This window comes from Capsella rubella, unplaced genomic scaffold (genome assembly GCF_000375325.1).
Source record: "Capsella rubella cultivar Monte Gargano unplaced genomic scaffold, Caprub1_0 scaffold_4, whole genome shotgun sequence".
Lineage (NCBI taxonomy): Eukaryota > Viridiplantae > Streptophyta > Magnoliopsida > Brassicales > Brassicaceae > Capsella > Capsella rubella.
In genome coordinates, this window is record NW_006238920.1 from 6,681,792 (window position 1) to 6,703,943 (window position 22,152).

General features: G+C 34.9%; 4 protein-coding genes and 1 long non-coding RNA gene across 10 annotated transcripts in view; 1 reads left to right on the top strand and 4 right to left on the bottom strand.

Annotated features, from left to right (window-relative positions):
- Positions 1–1,067, bottom strand: part of LOC111831000 — a 2,943-nt gene extending 1,876 nt beyond the window's left edge. For 2 of the 5 annotated variants that reach the window (XR_002834286.1, XR_002834285.1), the window contains exons 1-5: positions 980–1,061; positions 761–891; positions 528–566; positions 263–433; positions 94–161 (exon numbers count right to left, since the gene is read on the bottom strand). This is a non-coding gene — a long non-coding RNA (uncharacterized LOC111831000). Of the gene's footprint in view, positions 1–93; positions 162–262; positions 434–527; positions 567–718; positions 892–979 lie in introns of all 5 variants that reach the window. The other 3 variants (XR_002834289.1, XR_002834288.1, XR_002834287.1) reach the window with 3 other exon arrangements.
- Positions 1,068–1,525: 458 nt separating this feature from the next.
- Positions 1,526–6,493, bottom strand: LOC17889760 (beta-galactosidase 8). The gene is made up of 20 exons (XM_006296125.2): positions 6,204–6,493; positions 5,761–6,101; positions 5,545–5,640; positions 5,347–5,459; positions 5,190–5,256; positions 4,999–5,091; positions 4,761–4,904; positions 4,526–4,614; positions 4,336–4,441; positions 4,158–4,245; positions 3,959–4,077; positions 3,723–3,884; positions 3,420–3,622; positions 3,211–3,320; positions 3,003–3,103; positions 2,797–2,910; positions 2,579–2,680; positions 2,279–2,490; positions 1,847–2,192; positions 1,526–1,763 (listed from the first exon to the last, which is right to left on the bottom strand). The coding sequence occupies exons 2-20, from the start codon at positions 5,926–5,928 to the stop codon at positions 1,656–1,658; spliced, it is 2,541 nt and encodes an 846-aa protein (XP_006296187.1). The 5' UTR covers positions 5,929–6,101; positions 6,204–6,493; the 3' UTR covers positions 1,526–1,655.
- A 5,576-nt stretch (positions 6,494–12,069) lies between these two features.
- On the bottom strand, positions 12,070–14,002 carry LOC17888074 (uncharacterized CRM domain-containing protein At3g25440, chloroplastic). Of its 2 annotated transcripts, none has more exons than XM_006294387.2 (5): positions 13,929–14,002; positions 13,617–13,741; positions 13,201–13,525; positions 12,700–13,101; positions 12,070–12,394 (listed from the first exon to the last, which is right to left on the bottom strand). In XM_006294387.2, exons 2-5 carry the CDS (start codon positions 13,694–13,696, stop codon positions 12,086–12,088), a joined length of 1,116 nt encoding a protein of 371 aa, XP_006294449.1. In that variant the 5' UTR covers positions 13,697–13,741; positions 13,929–14,002; the 3' UTR covers positions 12,070–12,085. The 2 variants fall into 2 exon arrangements, with proteins under 2 accessions (XP_006294449.1, XP_023640474.1); XM_023784706.1 differs by having other exon boundaries at positions 13,617–13,744; positions 13,929–13,996.
- A 2,285-nt stretch (positions 14,003–16,287) lies between these two features.
- Positions 16,288–17,701, top strand: LOC17889592 (metal tolerance protein A2). Its single transcript, XM_023784792.1, has 2 exons — positions 16,288–16,370; positions 16,502–17,701. The coding sequence occupies exon 2, from the start codon at positions 16,511–16,513 to the stop codon at positions 17,651–17,653; it is 1,143 nt and encodes a 380-aa protein (XP_023640560.1). The 5' UTR covers positions 16,288–16,370; positions 16,502–16,510; the 3' UTR covers positions 17,654–17,701.
- Positions 17,702–18,817: 1,116 nt separating this feature from the next.
- LOC17889624 (vicilin-like seed storage protein At2g28490) lies at positions 18,818–21,147 on the bottom strand. The gene is made up of 5 exons (XM_006295564.2): positions 20,694–21,147; positions 20,424–20,605; positions 20,267–20,341; positions 19,622–20,038; positions 18,818–19,401 (listed from the first exon to the last, which is right to left on the bottom strand). Exons 1-5 carry the CDS (start codon positions 21,130–21,132, stop codon positions 19,009–19,011), a joined length of 1,506 nt encoding a protein of 501 aa, XP_006295626.1. The 5' UTR covers positions 21,133–21,147; the 3' UTR covers positions 18,818–19,008.
- Positions 21,148–22,152: the final 1,005 nt, after the last annotated feature.

The window sequence follows — 22,152 nt, forward strand, 5'->3', positions numbered from 1 at the left end:
TTGAATTGCTAGATCTTATATTTTGGGAATTGTTTTTAATCACCATAAATCATGCACAACCATTTCCATACTGAAGTAGAGTATGAAGTTTACCTTATTGTCTAATGTCCTGCGTTCTTTATCCGGACATGTCAACGATGCCATATAAAAGACTTCAAAAACTGCATATAACAAATAGAGAACAATGTTTTGAGTAAACGGCACCTTATAGTTTTCACATATGTTGTTAAAAAAAACTAATTGAAGTCTGCAGTTATCTTACTCATTCAATTAGCTAAGCATAGTTCTTATATGCTAATAAGTGACTTGAATCCGCAAGAATTCTGAAACACAAACTCCTTAGTTCGGTTGAATATAAATTCTACCTTCTAATCCAATTTTGTTCGTCCTTAAACCGGTGTTATCCACCATTCCATATAATAGAGTTTAAAAACTGCAGACAACAAATAGAGAACAACATATAGGAGATTAAAGCACTCGGTATTCACATAAGCAACATTCTTCCATTAAATATAAACATGTAATACCTGAATCACTTCCCCAAAAAAAAATTATCCAATTAAAACCTGTAATTAGCAACAAGTTATAAGTCAGATGTATTGGATCAACAGAAACGTAGAAAGATGAAGTTAAAATAATTCACAAAGGCATTAATTAGACCATAAAACTCAAAATAGGATTATATCAATTGAGAATTGGAAGATTCAAGATAGTGAACCAGAGTTCTCGAAATGATCCCAATCGATTTACATAAGAAAACCTTTGCATGCTCTACAGGACCATCATTTGCTGCACCATCATCCTTGAATATTCTGAAACCAATCGATTGCTGCACCATCATCCTTGAATCTTCTAGATGCCAACATCGTTATAAATTTCAGGCGATGAAAACTAGAGTTTGGAACATGAGAAAGTAAGTAGATAGATAGATTAAATTTCTGGGTTTTCTCACAAAGAAGGGAAATTCAAGTTCAATTACCTTCATGTTCGATTCAGGTACTTGTATTTTAGATACGATCGGTTTGTCTCGAAGGAAAGTGAAAGAGACACCGTTTGAAAACTTTAACGGAAAGGCCATTTTAATTTTTTATTTTCCTTATCTCAACTTGATGACAGTTTTTGGCCTCTCTTTAAAATATGGTTCTTGGGATAAATAAATATGTGTAAAAGTAACCAAACAATTTCGGACTTAACCAAACAATTTCTGACTAAGCATGCACAATAACTAAAGTGTGAATACTTTGTGAACAAAATATTGTGTAATTATGTAAGTGCTAAATGTCCTTGATTTTTTTTAATATAATATGACTCCCACAAAACCATGGTTAAGTTATTAATAGAGAAGAAACAATTCGACAAACATCACATTCAAATAAACAAAATATTTATTGTTCACTACGATAAGGTACAATTTAACCTTACAAAACACTTCTTTTATAAAAATTAGGAAAAACAAATTAATCCAACTATGAACCCGTGGTGTACCACGGGGTAAAACCTAGTTTTTTCGTATAAAGTTGGCGAATAGTAACGAATCTACAAATAATGGATTCAAAGACCATAAAGCTAATATTATTATCCATTTCATTTGCTTTATTTTCATTTTCAACAATTACATACTTCATTAAAATATCAAATAAAGGAACCGGAGGAGCTCATGAACAAGAAGCTTCAACAGCTAAGCTCTTCACGACGCCACGACAAGGTTCTCCGAAGACTCTAGTAGAGACTTCAACGTTGCAACTCCTCAATCCAATACATGCCTGTCACAAGTCAAACTCCAAGTATGAGTAAATATAGGAAATGAAGGTTAGAAGGAAAAAGAAAAAGAGAGATTATATAAGACCTTTTGGACGAGGGAGAGAGAGCGAGAGCTGCTGCAATGGCCGTAGGTGAAGCTACCGCAAGTACCTTTAGGTGTACCGAAGCTTGCAAATTTTATAGAAGTTATGACATGAGTGGAGACAGGACATTTTAAGGAAAGAACCGGTCTGGTTCTGTGTTTGTTAGAGATTTTCGAGTCTGATGTCCATGTGTCCACCGGAGGTGGATGAGACTGTGACACTGTTAGACATAAACTGCTTCCTGTTTGTTTTGTAGCGAATGATATTTGTGTTGGATCTCCTCCCATTTCCTCTAAGAGAACAAGTGTGTTCCCGCTCGGGTTTAGCCACGAGCGAGGTACGTGATACCTACAAAAAAAAAAACAATTACAGTACTTGGGCTTGTGGAAGAGTTTAATCTTGATAAACCAAAGTCTGTAAAGATTAGTACTTACAATGTCTGTGAAGGTTTTCCACAGTTCTTGACGCATTTTTTTGCAGTGTAAGATCCTCTGTAGTCGCATGAATCTGTGCAACCGTTGTTTGCTGCGATACTGGTTGGCCAGTACCTACCTATGCTCTGTCCATTCACCCATGCAATGCCCTTTCCTGTACCCGTGAAGTCTATCGCTACTGGCTCGCTCCCAGAAGGAGCATTAAATGTTGTCTAAGAAAAGTAAGAAGCTATTGTTAGAGAGTGACAAGAATGTACAAGAATTTTGTCAAAATGTGTTTTTTTGGTGAACCATCATCACCTTGTACCAAATCAGTGGCTGCTTAGTGGGCAAAGGAGACTTTGAAACCCATTCAGAAGAATCTCCAGTTGCTAAACCTGTGTCTTCCCCTTTGAGTCCAACCTATATATCACAATCGTTAAAGTTTGATATAGCCGGAGGTTCGAGCTAGGAGCAGTAAATATGATAAGAGATTCTTGAGGTTGATTCAAATCCAATGGAGAATTATTGTAATGCACCTGATAAGTCCATTGCTGTGTAGCCAAATCGATTGAGCTACCACTTTTTGCGCTTTTAAGTGTCACAGGTCCGGTTATTCCTGCTCCCACTAAGTCAAAGAAAGGTCCATAGTTCTGGGGAATAAGTTAAATACATTAGTTGAGTTAATCCTGCCTAGTAAACATCTTGTGCAGTAATGATGAGGTTAGAAACGAAGATGACGTACCGCAAGCCCTACGGTAACACTAAGGAGATCAATTGTGTTCTTCCCGGGTACAAGATTAATCGGGATAACCAAAGAAATCTTCTGTTTGTCATGTCCACTTCCTGCAACCGCAAAGTGTGTATGTAATATGTATCATTGGTATAGTTTATAAACTTAGTGCCAAACTTAATTTCAACTGCTTGTGAAAACTCAAAGAGTATTTATGTACCGGCCAGTTTTCCATTTATAAAAGCATAGACCACTTGACCAATAGATTCAATGTGAAGTACGGCTTTAGATCCTTCGTCAAGGAAAGTCTCATCGCCTTTAATATCCATCCTGTTAAAGATTAAAACACAGAAAAGCTCTGTTAACATAAAACCAAGCATCTTGTGCAAGAAGAGAAATTACTGAGAAAATGGCATTGGCCTACTCTACCTTAGAGAGTACCACAAGTAATCGCTTTTGTCAGCTGTTGTGTTTATCTGCTCTAACAATCCAGGTTTCAAGAATGCATCAGTCTTGGAAATCCCAATAGGTTCTTTAATGTAACTCCATTGTGAACCTAACTCCGCAGATGAACCACCATCAGGCTTCAATGATTGAGGAGCAAATGTGGTAGACTCAGTTGCAGCATTTTTCTAGATATGCATATTAGATATCAATATTAGTAAGTTGTTCCTATCAGCGATATGATAAGTAGCGATAAGCTTAACAGTTTAAAGATGATATTGAACAAACCTTTGCGGTGTTGAAAGCTACATTTTTGCAATCCGGCAAGATGCTAACTGACCATGCAGGCAAGACGTATGATTGTCCATTAAAAACCACAGTTGCATCAGATTTTGTGCCAACATTTGCAAGAAAAGCAGCACATGATCCAGATGTTTTATATACAGCAGCCTATAAAGACAAAACTTTACATATTTAGAAGTACCATTTTTTTAAGCATGAGAGTGACATGAAGGTATCATTACCTCCAAATTTGAACCCAAAGATGTAATTGTTGGATCTGTGGCAATCAATGAATCTTCACAAAGCTTAATAGCCTTGTGTAAATCTCGCAAGTGTCCCCATTTTGGTTGTCTAAGAAGTCCTGCAACAAAATATATTACAACTCCAGTGATCCACACACTTTTGTGGGTAAACAAAGATATGCAGTAGTAGAATCCGTACCATACTCATCAATTGGAGCATCATAGTCATAACTAGTAGATATCAAGGGTCCTCCACTTGTTCTATCAAAGTTTGAGCCACCGTGATACTGTACAAGACAATACCAAAACCAGTTTGGTCAATAGAGTACAGAAGTAGAACTTAGTACACAAAACTATTTGGTTCTTGTGTTTATTACCATGTAATAATTCTGGAAAGTTCCACCTCGTTGGTAAAACCTTGCAACTGCGAATGCAAGATCTTCAACTGGTCTGTAAGGAGAAGGATCTCCAAAACCAAGGAACCTGGTCATTGTGGGATATACAAGAAAGTAAGTTAAATGCCAAATTTGGAAACAAACAAATTAGTAAAAGCAAAAAGAGACTCACCAGCCACTCCAGTTCTCTGTCCACATCTTGGGTTTATTATTTGAGTTAGGAGTGAACTGATCACAGTAGAAACCATTGCATGTGTTGATCTACCAAACAAACAGCAAGAATGTCTCAATCAGATAGACTAACCACCACACAAATTTGACACACTACCTATCCAAGTACTCGCTACTAATACTACTACTACACTCAATTAATTACCAAGTACATTGGAATATTCTTAGAAACTCACCATGGGCTCAGGTGCATCTGCTTGCTGACACATGTTCCACGGTACTCCAGTATCTAGTGAAAGAGCCATAGAAGCAGACCACTTGATATAACTTTTACCCGCAGCACCATACGCCGAAGCAATATTCCCGTATTCATTCTCAATCTAACACATCCAAATAAAGAAAAAAAACAAAAATGAGAATCATAAGAGATGTTACAAGCTACATACAACAAGTAGTACTCAGAATAATAATAACCTGCGAGAGAATAATAGGACCTCCTTGTGATGCATAAAGCTTTTCTTGCTTCATCAAATCAACAATCTTGGTAGTAAATCTCTGCATTTCCGCCTACAACACACAAAAACCAAACCCATCTTTAACAACTAACTAACTAAACTACAACATAAGAAACAAAAAGTTAAAAGGACACATCACCAAACCATTACCTTAAACGGCTCATTGTCAGTTCGAAACTTAATTCCTGGTACAAAATGCAGCCACACTGGGAAACCACTGTTTCACACACACACACACACACACACACAAAAACTCAAAATCAATCAAACCAAAGACGGATTTTAACCAGTAAACCCGAATTTGTACCCGTAATTCCATTCAGCACAGACGTAAGGACCAATTCGTAGATGAACATAGAGACCAGCTTTAGCAGCTAACTTCACAAATTTCACTAAATCGTATCTTCCTTCAAAATTATACTGCAACCCAAAAAAAAAAAAAAAAAATTGCAGAGTCAGAGAAAACTCCAAAAATAAAGAAAAAAACAAAAAGAACCGAACCGACCTTGTTCTTCTCAGGCTCGTGACCACTCCAAAACACGTACGTCTCTATAACATCTAAACCACCGTCTTTAGATTTCTGTATAAGGTCCGGCCACATCTATTAACCAAAAAAAAAAAAAAAAAAACACAATTAAATAAAAATACATAAATATCAAAAACAGAGTTTTGTTGTTAAGACAGGCTGTCACATGCGTTACAACAGTGTACAGTTTCTAACCTCAGGAGTACTCCGAGGATAATGAATCGAACCAGATATCAGAATCTTCCTTTTCCCGTCGATAACTAAAGCACGGTGGTCGTACGTCACATTCGCCGCCGTCGCCGCCACCACTATCTGAAGTATAAGTAGTAACATCATCTCCATCTTCCTTTTTCCTTTAACCATTTTTTTTTTTTTTTTGCTTTTGACAGATCAATTGATTCCTTCGTTCCTCTTTTTTAAAAATCAATATATAAACACGAATTTGCTTGTAGACAGAGACAAAGCATCGTGTTTTGTCTTTTTTTTTTTTGCTTTTTGTTTGGTTTCACTTGTTGTTGCTTCACCGCTTTGTGTTACTGCATTATCTCACAGAAGAAGAAAAAAAGAAATGTTAGATTGCTTTCGCTTTCGATATGATAAATGTAATTGCTTCACTGTTTGGATTTGGATATGATTACCACTTTGGTCAAGCGTAGACGCATTTGCAATTATTGCATCATCGTCTTCATCTTCTTCTCGGATTTTAATGGCGGGGTTAAGAAGATTAAAGAGAAGGATTAGTGTTTTTAATTAATTAAGAGTTACGAAGAAGACGTACGCGGGTATAGTGTTTAAGTAGCCGAGAGAAGAAGCAAGAGTTAAAGAGGAAGAGGGTGAGGAGGAGTAATAGAGTGTTTCTCAGCGTTGTTTTGTTACGGTGGACCAGAATGAATGATTTTTAAAATTAGTTGGACAGAAGAAGACACGTGGTGGGTTTAAATGGTAGAGAAAGCTACGGTGAGGAAGTTGATGTGACGAAGTAGAAGACAATGGTTTGTGGTAAGACTCTTGACATTTTTGTTTAGTTTGGTTTTATTTTAGAACCAACGAATAGGCTAAGGTGACTAGTCTATATATTGACCATCGGATCAGACCACTCAATTAAACGATATGAGTAGATAAAATCTTTATATTGTAAGGTTATATAGTGTAATAATGTACATAATAATTTCAACTGTCCTTAAATTCCGACAACCACCATTATTAATGATTGGAATTAATAGTAATTGTTTCGAGATATTTTGGATATTGCATATCCAAAATTCGTTGTCTCGACTAGAAACAAAATGTGTGTACTCAAATATTGCATATCCAAAATTCGTTGTCTCGACCATATACTTATACTTCAACGAGAATGTGATAACTTTTTCGATTTGAACTCTTCCATGCATATATAGTTTCTTTGGAATTGACTCTCACGGCTTTGTAATAACTATTTTGATCATCTCAAATTTTGATATAATTTTGGAAATTTAAACCTAAAAAAAAATCTAAAACTCGTTCCACAATATTTAAAATACTTTTGTTATAGGTGTTTCTTAGTACTACTATGTAACCTTTAATTATAATTTCTTTTTCCAAACAAAAATAACATATATCAAAAAAATCTTTAAAATATAATAGAAATGATAAGCTTCATGATTTATATATATAATGGAATACGCTCTTTATTTTATTTTTCTTGAGGTTACATGTACCAAGCAAAGCCAAAACTTTTGTTAAAAACAAACAAAAAAAAACAGACTGGGAGATATTGACAAGGAAGCTAGTCCGATGAAATTAAAGACTTCTGACGTTTTATCGGTATATGTATTTGAATGGATAACTTGATCTTTGTACATATCAACACCCTCCAATGTTAGGTATATACTTAGAGTTAGATCATTTACAAACACTTGCAAAACAAAAAAAAACTAAACATAAACTATAAGCGAGATAATGCGTATGTGTGTGTATGTGGCGTTAGAATCGTCACCTTACCATCAGATTTGGTGTTTGTTCCAACGACTTAAATGGAGGAATGTGATAACACTGCGTCATAGAGCTCAGACGCACAACAACAACATCACCCACTTCAAACCTGCTTTTGTGCTTTCTCTTTTCAACGCACGTCAAAATTCTAGAAGAAAAAAGAAATAAAAAAAAGAGATATCGATTTCCAAATTTTTCAACACGTTAATAATAATTTATCTGTCGGTGCTTATATTATTTTTGTCGTTTTATATTCTCATTGTTAAATAATGTAAGTGTTGTTGGTGTCTAATTATTAGGTTTTGTATATTTAGAAAATAATAGAATTTGCCTTTTTAAAAAATATGAGAAAACAAAGAGGTGTGATATAAATAGTCAACAAGAGCATTTTATAGATAAAATGAGGAAAAACTTGGAGACAACTAAGATTTTTACCAATAACAAAATTCTAGATTTTTTACATATTTTTTTCGAAAAGAAAATCAATTATTAAGAAGTAGATTTTCTAATCTTATCTACTATTTATCACCCTTTTCTACACTATTTACTATGTTTCACTTAGTATAATTAAGAAATTATATAGTTTTTTGATAATTCTAATGGTTAAGAAGTAGTGACAAGTTGTGTGTTGTTGCTTCTGATTTGTGTGTTGATTCATGTTTCCAAGGTTTTTTTCTTTATGAAAGTTGATTGAGTTTGTTAACATATGGTAATTAATTAAGAGAACGACTATTTAATCATAAATTTATAAATTTGTAATTTCGATGGACTTTTACTGATGATTCTGGAAATTAAAATCCATTTTATTTTGGTTGGAAATACTCACCAAATTTCAATTGTTTTTTCTATTTTTATTTTGACATATCAGGATCTTAATCTTTACTAGTTAGCATTTTGAAAACTATATTGTCTTAAATTTGTGGCTAATAAGTTAAAACTAGATGTACAGTTTTTTTTTAATCCTTTCTTGTATCGTCGTATAGATGATTTCCTCATTAAATTTAACTTTTTTTTTTTCCAATTGACACTTACGTCAATGTGATTTATATTTCCAATTGCCTACAAATTAAATTTAAATTTATTAACTGTAATTAATTTTGTTGTGTTTTGTAATTTGTTGCTGATAAAAATGGTTATCTTGGTTAAGAAGCTACGTGCAAGAACAGGCCCGAGGCCGGTTTATACCTTAGATGATTTCGATGAAGATGGTTCAAGAAAATGATCAAGCCAATGAACATGTAACCAAACATATAATAAGACATTTAACTTATTCAGTGGTTTGATATTTTTTTCTGGAATTGAACTATCTTCTTTGGAATCATTTGAGATGTAAAACCGGTTAGGACATATTCATACACGTAGCATCTCTTCCAAGATAAAAACTTTTAACCAACAAATCAAACAACACACAACATTTACAGTTGATAAATTATATTTGTAACAAATCGTAATAATCACCTAGATTTAAGAGTAGAGAAAAAATAAAAAAGTAAATCTATAAGAGAACATCAATATAATACCAAAAGAGACAAAAACAAACTTTTTTTTCAAAATTTAGCTCATAATCATCTCTTATATAGTAAAAAAGAAGTACATCTAGGATTTGGATCGGGTCAATTAAAAAAATTTAACCCGAAATCAGTAATTGGATATTTAGCTTATGCACTATCTGAAAATCTTGGATATTACCAGAGATATATTACCGACCATAAATGTTAACTTAAAATTAAATTACATTCCTCATTTGTAGGTCACTATATTATTAATTGCACCATTTAGAAAATCCCTATAATCACGTAATCATAAAGCAAAACACAATATTTAGGAAGCAATTTAGATATTTTCCATATTCAACTACAATTATTTCCTAACATATTTTTATGATTGTGTAATCAAATATTACGAGTATAAAACCGAAGATTAATGCAATTAATTATTGACTTCTCACGTTATTAACTAAGGTACTACAGTTAGATACTAACTAAGTTCAATAAAATTGGACTATTATATGGTTAATGTGTATGCTACAAGAAATACACTTGCAAACAAATAAAATTATAACAACAAAAAAATTACTACAACAAACAAAAATTTTAATATTCAAAGACACTCGGTTACTATAATTTTAGTAATTGCAATATCATATATAAAACAAATAATAGCGAAATTAATACACAAGATTCGTTGGTTTATACAATATATATAATCATCTTTATATTAGACGGTTAGTTAAGTTTTCTGAAATACTAGCTAATTTTTAATGTATGTTTCTACAAAAAATATTAAATAAATTAATGCAACATCACTAATTTTTTTTATAGTGTGTAAAACATAAAAAAAAATGAAAATTTAAAAATTTCCCCCGCGCTTTAGCGTGGGTCCGATTCTAGTTTTTTGAGTCAAATACCAAATATCATAATCATTAAATGTCAAAATTTTATAACATAAGCGAGATAATCAATTGAAAGGTGAGTCTTCAAACTAAAACAAAAAGGGTTCTTGTGATCATCGACAAAATCCATCAAGTTCAGATTTCATAATTTAGAATTAAAGATTCGTTTTCTCAAACTCATATCACAACAAAGTTAATATTGTTGCACTCTTGTGCCAAGTATGAGAAGAACAAACCCCCCATAAAATCATGTATTTGTAAAAAAAAACTTGATAAAAGCATTGAAAACATAAAGCAAGTAAATCATAAGCACACAAACCCCACATATAACTACTTATATCTAACTAGTAAAATTAAAAAAAAAATCACTATACTATTTTCTAGTTATATTCAATGAAAATAAAGTAAAAAAAAAAAAAGATGATAAAAAAATAAGACTGACCTTAGGATTGTCGTCCAATCGAGGCAACGATTGGGCACGAGACAAGTACCCCGATTGTTTTCCTAACCCGCAAAACTACTCGCAATGACTTGATGCCCGTTAATTACAGCCAATGTCATATTAAATAAAACTTGTATGAATTTCTTTTTAAGTTAAGAAATCATAACTAATGAACCTCACAATTGTGAAGTCCAATATTGATATGTGTTACAATACATTTGAAGTCTATATTTATAATGAAAAAATTATGTCTTGTGTAGTCTTTTAGTCGATGTGGGACATTAAACTTTTTTTTTATTAGCGAACAAAGCTACATATTCATTTAACCGAAAAACCGAAAGCCCAAGCCAAATATATGAGGCCTTTTCTATTTTAATGAAAATATAATTATTTTATACTTTTATTTTTATCAAATAAAAAAATTCTTATAAGATAAAAATAAAATTTATAAGTTCATGAGGCTTTTTCTATTTTTATCAAATAAAAAAATAAAAACAGGTAATGAAAACCTAACAAAACCAAATAATCAAAATAAATTTAATATTTGATACTTGCTTCATATTAAAAGTATTTTATTTTTCGTAACGTCTTAATTAGCATTTCAAATACTTATTTTTCAAAATAGGTGCAAATAAACAACTAGAGTATGAAATGTGTAACAATTATTTTTGCTCAGCTCTAATGAAACTGTTATTTATTAAACAAATTAACGACGGTTGATTAAAAAATTAGAATTCGTCAACCTCCTTCCTCCCCTCATCCTTTGTAAATATTGGAACGAAGCTAATCTTTTATGTGTTACCCTATACGGGTTAACCAAAATTCGAGTAAAAAAATGTCGGGAACAGATGATCCCGACATTAAAAAAGAATAGAATAGTAGAAAACAGTAAAAATGTCAAAATGAGAGTCTTAGGGATAGTTGTTGATGTCGTTGTCGTTGTCCCAACTAAATAAGCCAACAAGATGTGACGCGCGTTTCCATGAATCGTCCGTGTTTGGTACTATTGGCGTATCGACCTCAATGCTCTCAATCTCATCATTTACAACAACTCGCTCACCTATCTTTTTTTTCATTGTTTTACTCTTTTTTTTTTTTATATTTTCTATGTTTTTGTTATTATTCTTTTATAACATGTCAATCGTATGCAAATCATTTTACCTAATCCAGGATCCGTGAAGTCATCATATAAGTTCTGTGATGTTTTGAATTCATATTAGTTGATACTATTTGCATGTCTTTTCTTTGAAGTCTCTTGGATCAATTAACACAACATGCAATATATAGATTTAGGATCGTACACATTTCTTTCTATTAGAGAGTTTTATCACATCACACTCACACATGTCATGTTCACAAGTCGTTTTTGTTTACTTTTCTTCTTCTACTTGAACCTGATTCTCATCCTCAAATTGGAAAGATTTGGACGCTGGCAAAAGATACCTATGAAAACAAACAGAAAATATTTAAGACTTGTATATGCCATAAGAAGTTATTTTATGATACTCATCCAAAACTTGTTACGTCCAATGTTGTTCTTGTATCACATATTCAAATTCGCATTCGCATATTGTATGTAATTAACCAAAGAAGAACATTTCGGAGTCATGTGTAAATGGAACTTTCTTACATTATGGGTTTGGTATACATTTTGTATATTAATAGAACGGTTTTAAGTTTTAATACCAAAAGTTTCTTATATATCCAATTTGTGTCTAGTTTTCAAGTTCCGACAACTTTTCCTTTGAAGGAGGAGAAGAAGAAGAACCATTATCTAATTTACAGAGCTCTTCATCTTCATCTTCGGAATTAGCATCAGTGTCCGAACAACTAAGATAAAGCTCATTATGATGATGGTTACGTGATTCCGATGGATAATCATCCAAGATAGAAAGAGGGTTTCTGTTATTCGGGTCATCGTAAAGAGCAACATGCCTGTAGTATAGTTCAAGTTCCTTCTCTGCAATTGCTATGAAGTGTCTCACCGATTCAAGAGATTGTTCGTACTTTGATCTTTCATATGCCTGCAAGAGGAAACATAACCATGTTAGGAACTAGTAACCAAAACATATCCCGAATCAAATGAGTAGACTTCAGAATGATAAAAGTGATCTCTAATTACCCAAACAGAACAGAAACAAAAGATATTCTCTGATAGATTTGTCCTGTGATTTCTATTAAACACGCTACTCGAGTGAAATGTTTCAACAACATTAAGGTTTCTAGTTTCAAAATCCTAAATGCACAGAGCCTAAGGCAAGTAAGGTTTTACTTCCTATCCATTCTACAGTAAGATGTCCCAAAACAAAAGGACAATATGAGGACTTACCCTTTTCTTTGATAATGTATCGATTGGAGACATAATTTGTGGCTGCACATAACCCTTCCCTCTATAAAATATGATTGTATCATCGCCAATTATGTTAACAGGCACACCACCACTAAGTTTGGCAAGCTCCTCTGCATATTGCTGCACTTGTCCTGGCTTACTATTATTGCAGATAACCTTAACAGTTTCGTGTTTTTTCCAATGCAGATGCATGTTTAGTATAACACCCCCAAATACTCCTCTTCTCCCAATTGGTACATAATTAGACCTTTTCTGACCCATTTTCTTCAAGTAGAACCGTTCTTCCCCGGTAATCTCATGGGGTCGAACCTCAGGCCCCTGCACTTTCGCAACTTCATACCGTTTCAGTTTCTCAACCAGCAACGCTTCTTTGATCTTTGCCTGATACAAAAGAGCAGCACCGAAAAATAAAACACATCAAAATGAACCTTCAACTCATCAAACTCATAGGTATTGTTATCGAATTAGACTCTCACCGACCTTTTCAAGCTTGTACGTTATTCTTTCCTCCGGGTTAGCAAACTTCTTCTTCTTCCCTTTGACAGTAAGTCGCCGAGGGTCTTTCCTGTTAGCTGCATTCCTTTCCTCTCTTTCTTTCTTCCTTTTCAGCTTCAGCCGCTTTTTCGTCAACCACTTATACTTCTTGGGAGGATCAAGTTCCCGAGTTTCAAACTTTGGTTTCCCTTCTGATATCACTAGATTCACAGTACCCTGACTGAAACTTCTACATATAGGCCTTGAGATCGTTGTTGGTAAAATGAATATTAATGTTGAATAAGAAAGCTCTTGGCTTTGCGGAAGCAACCTAGTTGGGAAAATATCGACATGAGTATAATCACATTTTGGACAAAAACATTACCAAACTATGTTGTATATAGTCTCTTAGATACACAAACCTGGAAGAAATGAGAAGTGGATATGAAGATTTAAGTAGAGATGAAGCTTTCCGAAACCCACGAGCAAAAGCAATTGCCATAATTTTAGCTTAAATCGTCTCAAGATTCGAGCTTTTTCATCTAGTCTGCTACAATAATCAAAACGTTTTAGAATAGCATTTATCTAAAGATAACCAAATCTAAGAAGCATTTCATCGAACAAGTGGTGAGCAAGCATACACTACGAAATAACAAAAATTTACTACAAAAATACTTAGAAAATTGGATACATTCAAAAGAGAATGATTAGAAGAGTAGAGATTCATGAAGTACACTGATTTCTTCCTGGCGCCGTGGCTTAGTGAACCACTGACCTGTTTCGCCGGTGGTGGTGGTGGTGGTGATAGTTCGGCGAGAGAGTGAGAACCAAAGAAGAGAGGAGGAAGATTTTTATCTTTGGGCCTGGGAAACCAATAAGCCCATTGGGTGGTTGATTTCTTGAAATAAAATATGGGCTTAGTCAAGGGTATTAATGCTCATTTAGTGTTTATTTAATTGTAGTTGCATCAAGTTTTTCAATTTTAAGATAATTATTTTCTTAATTTTACAACTAAAAATATATTTGTAAGTGAAATTAAAAATATATATCTATACCTATTTACTATTTTCATGATAATTTTTTATTTGTATTAATAAAAATACAAATCTAAGCAATTTTTCTTCATTTTATAAATTTTTTTGCATAATCACATAAAACACATCACTATGCTTATAATTAATACATGATTACAAGTTTACAACACATGTTTTAAAAATAATTGACCTAAAACACCAACAATAAATTTTGTTTTTGATTACAAGTGATTACAAGTTTACAACACATGTTCTGCATCGATCATGGAAAGCCACAGATCAACACACGGGGCTAGGATGGTATTGCCAGAACTCACAGAACATACCACCGGCTAGGGGGGCCAAACTACCAAAAGAAGTCTTTCTCCCCTCCATGCAGAAGTCGAAGCACTTGTTTGGGCGATGCGCTGCATGATTGGACACAACTTCAGAGAGATTAAGTTCTATTCAGACTGTTTCGATTTGGGGAAGATGGTGTTTTCTTCAAAAAGTTTTTAGCTTCAGATTTTATATTTTTTTGTAATTAAAATATACTAATAAACTTGTTAAGAAATTTTCCTTTGGAGATGTAATCTTACAAAATTTACAGAGTACGTGGTTTATAGTTCCTATTTCCTAAGCAACTTAGATTTACAAATCAAATAAAAATTTGCTCAAAAATAGAATTGTTGCAACACAAAAAAATGAGATAATTATTTCTGTTTAGGACGACCAAGGAAAATCAATTAAATGACAAATATTAAATGGTACAAGAGAAGGACCAAGAAGACAGAAGGATATTTCTCTTTCACTTCTCTGCCTCGGGAAATAGAGGGAAGTGAGAGAGTTCTAGAGGAAAAAGAATGAAAAATGGAGATAGTTTTTTTTCCCTTTTGCATTTTTTTCTTCAACCAATGAAATGTGACGCGGAAACAACTGTGCGACGTAGCGTTGTTTCCGCGTTCCTTTCGTTGCCTATCTTTTCTTTTCTTGCTGGGCCTTTTTTCTTCATTTAACATTAATGCCTGGCCCATTTTTAATTTAAGCAACTTTGTAAAAACGACTAGTGGAGCTGGTCTAACAAGATAATTAAAGTGTTGTTCCCTCATCATCATACTCGCATACCACAAGAGCTTCACATGCCGGAGAGCCAACTAAACATGATACATGTGAATAATTAACGTCCACAAGTCTTGAGATTCTGATATTTATATCAGAAAGACACTTCTTTGTATAAATCTCATAGAAAATTCAAAGAAGCTGGACCAGAGTAGCCTAGACATTGCTCTCACGTCTAATCCAGATAACTATCGTGGTCGTGGCCTCCCAACCGTACCGTAATAAAACACGTTTCAAGTGGACTCCAAATAGCATAGAAGTAAAGAAAATGAGGAACATCAAATGTTAATGTATTCTACCTTTTTAGAGAGGGTAACTAACAATAGTTTTAAAACTATTATAAGTAGCTAGTATATATGCAAGACGACATAGTGCCTAAAAGACAAACTATCACATGATTCACATAGATGTGGAGATGCCAAATATGTTATACTGATTAGAAAAAGTGCATTTAGTGAATAGGGTTTGTACGTAGTTGAATCTGATAAGTATATCTATTGGCTTTCAGATAAGGTTTGGTTTGTATGATCTTTGGCAAAAGCTCAAATATCGCCGATTCGAATAACGCTTGGACAACACCATATAATATGCTTTGATTTCGGGACTGAGGGGATATATAGGTTTCGATCGTCCAGAACCTCTTTGATTATTCAAAAAAAAAAAAAAATCTAACTAGGATATCTATTTACTATCGAGAAGAGAACAGAGGAAGATTTATAAATCAGACCTTCATTTTTTTTTCTAGCTTTCTATCCCTAACTCTTTTAATTTGTTGCTATTTAAATAAAATAAAATAAAAACTGAAAAAGGTAATAATCCTCTTATTAGGATGACGTGTATACTTGTTTTTGGAAATAAATTGGGTACAATGTAAAATTATCACAACATTAAAAAAAATCCAAAAAAGTCAAATCACGATTCCTTTAAATTTCCTTAATTTGGTTTTCTATTTCACATTCCAGTTTCTTTGTATAATAAAGGAAGGAGAGGCGAGGGTTAACGCACAAGAACTTAAGATTTAAGATATCTCTCTTCGAACTAAAGGTATCTCTCTCTCTGTCTCTCTCTGATTGGATGCGTTTTCGATTTCACAGACAAGGGTTTGTCTGATTCTAGTAGTTGCTACGATATATTCTTTTTGTTCTCACAACAGTAGACTTAATCTTGTTTGGTAGATTTGGTAGATGGAAGACCAAAAGCAACATGAACATAAGAAGCAACGTGACTCCGAAGAAAGCCATGATCATCACCATGTGGTTCAGATTTCAATAGCAGAGCCAAACTCAGTTCGTGCAGTCAAGAAGACATGTGGAGAAGCTCCTTGCGGGTTTTCTGATGCCAAGACGATTTCAAGAGACGCTGCAGAACGAGCAGCATCTACGAGGAAGCTGTTGGTGGCTGTTGTGCTCTGTGTCCTCTTCATTACCGTCGAAGTTGTTGGAGGGATCAAAGCCAACAGTCTTGCCATTCTCACTGATGCCGCTCACCTTTTTTCCGATGTTGCAGCTTTTGCCATCTCCTTGTTCTCTCTATGGGCTTCTGGTTGGGAGGCAACCCCACGCCAGTCCTATGGTTTCTTCAGGATCGAGATCCTTGGTGCTCTTGTATCCATCCAGATGATTTGGCTTCTTGCTGGTGTCTTAGTCTACGAAGCAATTGCTAGACTTCATAACGGTAGCGGTGAAGTTCAGGGCTCTCTCATGTTCCTTGTCTCTGCAGTTGGTCTCCTAGTCAATATTGCTATGGCTGTTCTGTTGGGACACGACCACGGTTGTCACAGTCACAGTCACGGTCACGACCATAGCCATCACCATGAACATGAACACGATCATCACCATGATGATCCACATTTATCTGAAGCCTTTCTTGATAAGAGTGAGAAGAAGAAGCAGCGTAACCTAAACATTCAAGGGGCTTATCTACATGTGGTGGGAGACTTAATCCAGAGCATTGGAGTGATGATAGGAGGAGCAATCATATGGTACAAACCTGAGTGGAAGATCATTGATCTGATATGCACTCTTGTTTTTTCAGTGATTGTGTTGTGGACAACAATAGGCATGTTGAGAAACATTATAGAGGTTTTAATGGAGTCAACCCCACGAGAGATAGACTCAACTAGGCTGGCGAAGGGAGTGTGCGACATGGAAGAGGTGGTGGCCGTTCATGAGCTTCACATTTGGGCAATCACTCTTGGCAAAACTCTGTTGGCATGTCACGTGAAGATCAAGCCAGAGACTGATGCAGATATGGTTCTTGACAAGGTTATTGACTACATCAAGAGGGAATACAACATCAGTCACGTTACAATTCAGATTGAACGCTAACTAGTTTTAATATTGTTTTAATTTTTAGACATTCATAAAAGAGTTCTATTTAAGACACAAATCATAAATATTAGACCAATATTTTAATTAAATTTGATTATTATATTCTAAAATTAATTTTGAAGAATTCTTTAGTTCACCATTGTACATGCTCTAATGATGCTTCTGAGGTGTCTTGTATTAATGAATTTTTATAGTCTCCTTTGTTTTAGTTTTGACTGAGATAGGGATCACTTAATCTTCTGCCTCCATTCTAGTGTAATCATCATCATCAAATTAGACCTAACAAAATATTTAAGTAATGGGGCCTTCATTTACAATAATTTATCATTTAACAATAAAGAAAAATTGTATCTCATGGTCTCCGTTGACCTTTTTATTAAGATAATAGTTTTGGTATTTTGCTCTTTTTTGGAGCATGTGCATCAGCGATAATACACATCGTCCCACACAATTTAATTTTCAAAAATAAATCCAAGAAAAAAAAATGGGAGACGTTTCTTAATTGGGGACGTCATTTGCTTTGTTTCTTTAGTATTCGCGGGTTCCAATGACACGTGGCGGTCTGTGATTGGTTGACTTTTAAAAATAAAATAAAATCTAAAGACAATTTTTGTCCCACACCAATGCATATGGTCTGACCATTTTAAACCTAGCTTGCACCTAAAAGCATAGGGTATTGATTTGGCTAATGATTTTTTAACAAGATTTTTTTGCTGATTTTATCTTATCAATTTGAGCCTTCTTTCGATTTGAGCTTATTCAGCAAGGGGAAGTTGTTTGTCTTCTGACATCGGTGGCTCTGTTTAGCACCGTTTGGTGAGCAAAATTTCCAGCACCGGTTGGCTTCTTCCGCGACGGTTGCTGGCTACGTCTCCATCGATTCGTCTTTCAACGATTTGTATGGCTTGTGTCCCGGCTTTTGTCGGATTTTTTTTTTCGCACTAAGGGCTAACAGTCCAAGGAAATATGGAGGGCTAAGCTATTCAACCAATGATGTCGGTACAGTTCTTGCTATCTTAGATATGCAGAACATTCTAGCTCTTGACGTCTTTGTGTTTTAGTGATAAGAATTTTTGAAAATGATGATAAGCCGCCGAAGAGAGACTGAGAGACAACATGTGTGACAGAAACCATTTAAAAGCCAAAAACCATGCAACAGGGGAGACCAACATAACATGCTTATTAGTGCTTACCTTTATTATTACTGTTATTTCAAAGTAACAGAAAAAAAAAAACATACATCCATACATACTCATGGTTAACTACATTCATAACATTCAAAAAGAAAAAAACTTTCCGCAGCACATTCGTCTAAATACGGCTACGACCGAAACCATTGCGTATAGTTTGATCTACATATGCGGGGGAGCTGCCGATGCAGTGGGAAGGATAACAGCTTCTCTCTGAGCCTCGACGAACCGCCTCATCGTCTCTTCATCGACTCCGAAAGCCATGGACAACGACGTCAGATTTAGAGTCGTTAGCAGCGAGTTCGATCCTACTAGGAACTGAGGCCTGTTCTTGTGAGCCGAAGTTGTGAATCCTACAAACTCGAATGGCGCGGTCCGAGAAGCGATCTGGCAAAAGGCGAAGTAGCGAGGGATCCAGAAAACATCGCCTACGGAGACTCTCATGTTCATCGCAGAAGTTCCGTTTGGAAATACGACTTGGATCTCTCCAGAGCCGGCCAAAACAATACCATATTCCGTGGCTGTCGGGTTCATATGTGGTGCCATCATTGATCCCTGACAAAATATATAGAAACTTGGCCGGTTAATACGGTTTTGCTATTTTTTTCTAACCAAACCAACCTTGCGATCAGTAGATCTTAAGACGGTCTAGTTATCCAAGAATTACATAATGAACTTATCTAGAGTTAATTAGTGACAGTCTACAAGTGATATTCAAAGACAAAAAAAAATAGCTAGATTGTTGTTAATCAACTCAGAGATACATGAATCATACCGCGGTGAGATTTACGAGAAAAACACCGATCCCAGAGTGTTTAAGAGGCTCGTAATCTTCATAATCAAGAGCTGTACTCCATCCAAAGTCGTTTTTAAAACTAGGTTTCTGATCATAAATGTTGTACGAGTCCTCGCACTCAGAAGATCCCGACCCTTTATTCTTTTCTTCTATTAAATCCATAAACGATTTTATAATAGTCCTCCAAGACCACCCTGAACTGTATTGTTGGTCTTGAGGGGATCCTTGTTTCATCTCCAATAGTTTCTTGAGATACCTTTGTTTCTCTTCCCCTTTTAAGCCCAAAAATTGGGTCCATATCGTTGGTTGTGGACCTTGTCGTGGCCCTTCTGTGACATGTACAATTGGGCCACGGAATTGACTCCTCATCATTTGTTGCAGCTCTGGTCGAGAAACCTATAAGCATAAAATTGGTATGAGACTTAGATTAACATAAGGAGCCCTAACTAGATACTAATATGGGAGTTTCAAACACCAATTTCTAACATTCCTATAAGATGCATTTGTGCATATAATATTCGTATAACAATGCTATAGAATATTAGTACTATGGCTTTGTACATTTTCATCTTGGGAGACAAACAATGAAAACATTATACGTATTTAGGGTTTGAGTGTACTAACGTTAAGTGCTGAAGTTAAAGTGTCGGGATCAAAGCCGGCGAGAACAGAGGACGGTCCTCCACCGATATAGAAAGGCTACACACAGAAGCAACAAGTTAGCCAAACGCAAAGTTCTATAAGTCAATGTGATAATAATGAGTCTAAAATGTTAAAGTACTTGGAAGGTTTCGAAACCGAGGCTTTGGGTTGGGTCTATGCTGCAAATGACATGAAGGCGTTGGCCTCGGCCTATGTTTTGTAAATAAAAGACAGAACCAGCTGGAATCCAGTAGATGTCTCCTGCTTTCAATCTCCTCTCTCCGAATTCGTCTTTGCATATTACTCCAAGAGTAGCTTCACCTGCAAGTAAACACATGTTGAGAGAGTGAGACACACACATGACATGACACATGTTGAGAGAGCGAGAGGGAAAGAGAGATAGAGATACCTTGACGGATGAAGATGAGGAGGCTTGAGTCAAGATACTGAGGGACAAAGAGTGTTTTAGGTTCCATTGTCAGAAACCCAATGTGCATTGGCTTCTCAATGATTCTTCCTCTTGGAGATATCACAACTCTCATCTCTCCACCTTCTGATTTGATCACTTGCCTTGACTCTCTCATCATGAACCATCCTCTTCTTCCTCCTCCTCCTCGTCCTTGTCCTCCCCAATCTCCTCCTCCTCGTCCTTGTCCGCCCCAGTCTCCTCCTTGTCCTCCTTGTCCTCCCCAGTCTCCTCCTCCTCCTCCTCTTTGTCCTCCCCAGTCTCCTCCTCCTCCTTCTCCCCACCCTTCTTCTCCTTCATACCCATTAGATCTCATCATCATTACTCCATGGATAAGCACCAAGAGAAGTAAGAACCCAAAAGTTCTAGAGTTTTTCGCCATTTTTTCCAACCTTTCTGATGATTCACAATGTTCTGCTATCTTTGTAAGAAGGGTGCATGCATATGTGTTAAGTAGGATGAAGAAGAACGACACGTGTGCGACATGCAAAAATTTGGAGCCTTTCGTGTCTACTACACTCGGTGTCTTTTATATGCGTAAACGTTTTCTTTCCACCACCTCTCGTTTCATTGTTTCATATGGCTTCAGAAATATTTATAAATTATTCGGAGTTGGAGATCAAATCATTTTTTTCTCTTAGAGTCATAGAACATGTTAAAGAGTCATGGAATATTATAAAATTTAATATAACTTATAATTTTTTCCTAATCTCAAAAAACGCTGAATCTGCTTAGTTAACGTGATGATCATCATCATTACATCATCATCATCATAAAAAATGATTTGATCTCCATCTCCAACCATCATTGATGGTTTCAAATCATAATACGTAATGGTCTTGAAACAAAATCTTAAATTTTGACATTACATGAGACAGCATCATAGAAGCGAAGCAGTCAATATTTTTGTTTTCTTCAAAAAGAGCTTGAAAATAAATAATTTGAGAAGAGGAGAGACACATATATACTTAGGTGTCAATGTGTGGAGGCATTTCTCATGCATTAAACACATACAAAATATTCTTCTTATAGTATGTATATATTAAAGTGTTGGTCTATATATATAGCTTTAAGTATTTTAAGCCTCTCTACACTCCAACAAAGTTACCACATCGAGGCACATTCACAATTGCTTTCATTTTCGTCAGCTCACTCTTCTAAAACGTTTTCAAGCTTCCAACTATTAGATCTTCGTCTTCTCTGGCTTCTATATATTGTATCTTTAGCTTAAAGAGATTAATGAAGATCATCCGGAAAGATAATAAGCCCAATGAGATCAAATCAGAAAAAGAGAATAGTATATATATATATATATATATATATATATATATATTTAATTTGACCAAAAATTTGTTTTAGTCCAAAATCCATTCTTGCTTTCATAGATAGCTCTAAAAACATT

Excerpts from the sequence above, each read along its gene's own strand:
- LOC17889760 (XM_006296125.2), bottom strand. The coding sequence starts at position 5,928 with ATGGTTAAAGGAAAAAGGAAGATGGAGATGATGTTACTACTTATACTT. Across the intron at positions 3,885-3,958 it reads CTTTGGGTTCAAATTTGGAG|GCTGCTGTATATAAAACATC; the intron begins GTAATGATACCT and ends TTGTCTTTATAG. Across the intron at positions 3,104-3,210 it reads TATAAATGGAAAACTGGCCG|GAAGTGGACATGACAAACAG; the intron begins GTACATAAATAC and ends TTGCGGTTGCAG.
- LOC17888074 (XM_006294387.2), bottom strand. The coding sequence starts at position 13,696 with ATGGCAATTGCTTTTGCTCGTGGGTTTCGGAAAGCTTCATCTCTACTT. Across the intron at positions 13,526-13,616 it reads CCACTTCTCATTTCTTCCAG|GTTGCTTCCGCAAAGCCAAG; the intron begins GTTTGTGTATCT and ends TTTCCCAACTAG. Across the intron at positions 13,102-13,200 it reads TAACGTACAAGCTTGAAAAG|GCAAAGATCAAAGAAGCGTT; the intron begins GTCGGTGAGAGT and ends CTTTTGTATCAG.
- LOC17889592 (XM_023784792.1), top strand. The coding sequence starts at position 16,511 with ATGGAAGACCAAAAGCAACATGAACATAAGAAGCAACGTGACTCCGAA.
- LOC17889624 (XM_006295564.2), bottom strand. The coding sequence starts at position 21,132 with ATGGCGAAAAACTCTAGAACTTTTGGGTTCTTACTTCTCTTGGTGCTT. Across the intron at positions 20,606-20,693 it reads CCTCATCTTCATCCGTCAAG|GTGAAGCTACTCTTGGAGTA; the intron begins GTATCTCTATCT and ends GTTTACTTGCAG. Across the intron at positions 20,039-20,266 it reads CTTTAACTTCAGCACTTAAC|GTTTCTCGACCAGAGCTGCA; the intron begins GTTAGTACACTC and ends TTATGCTTATAG.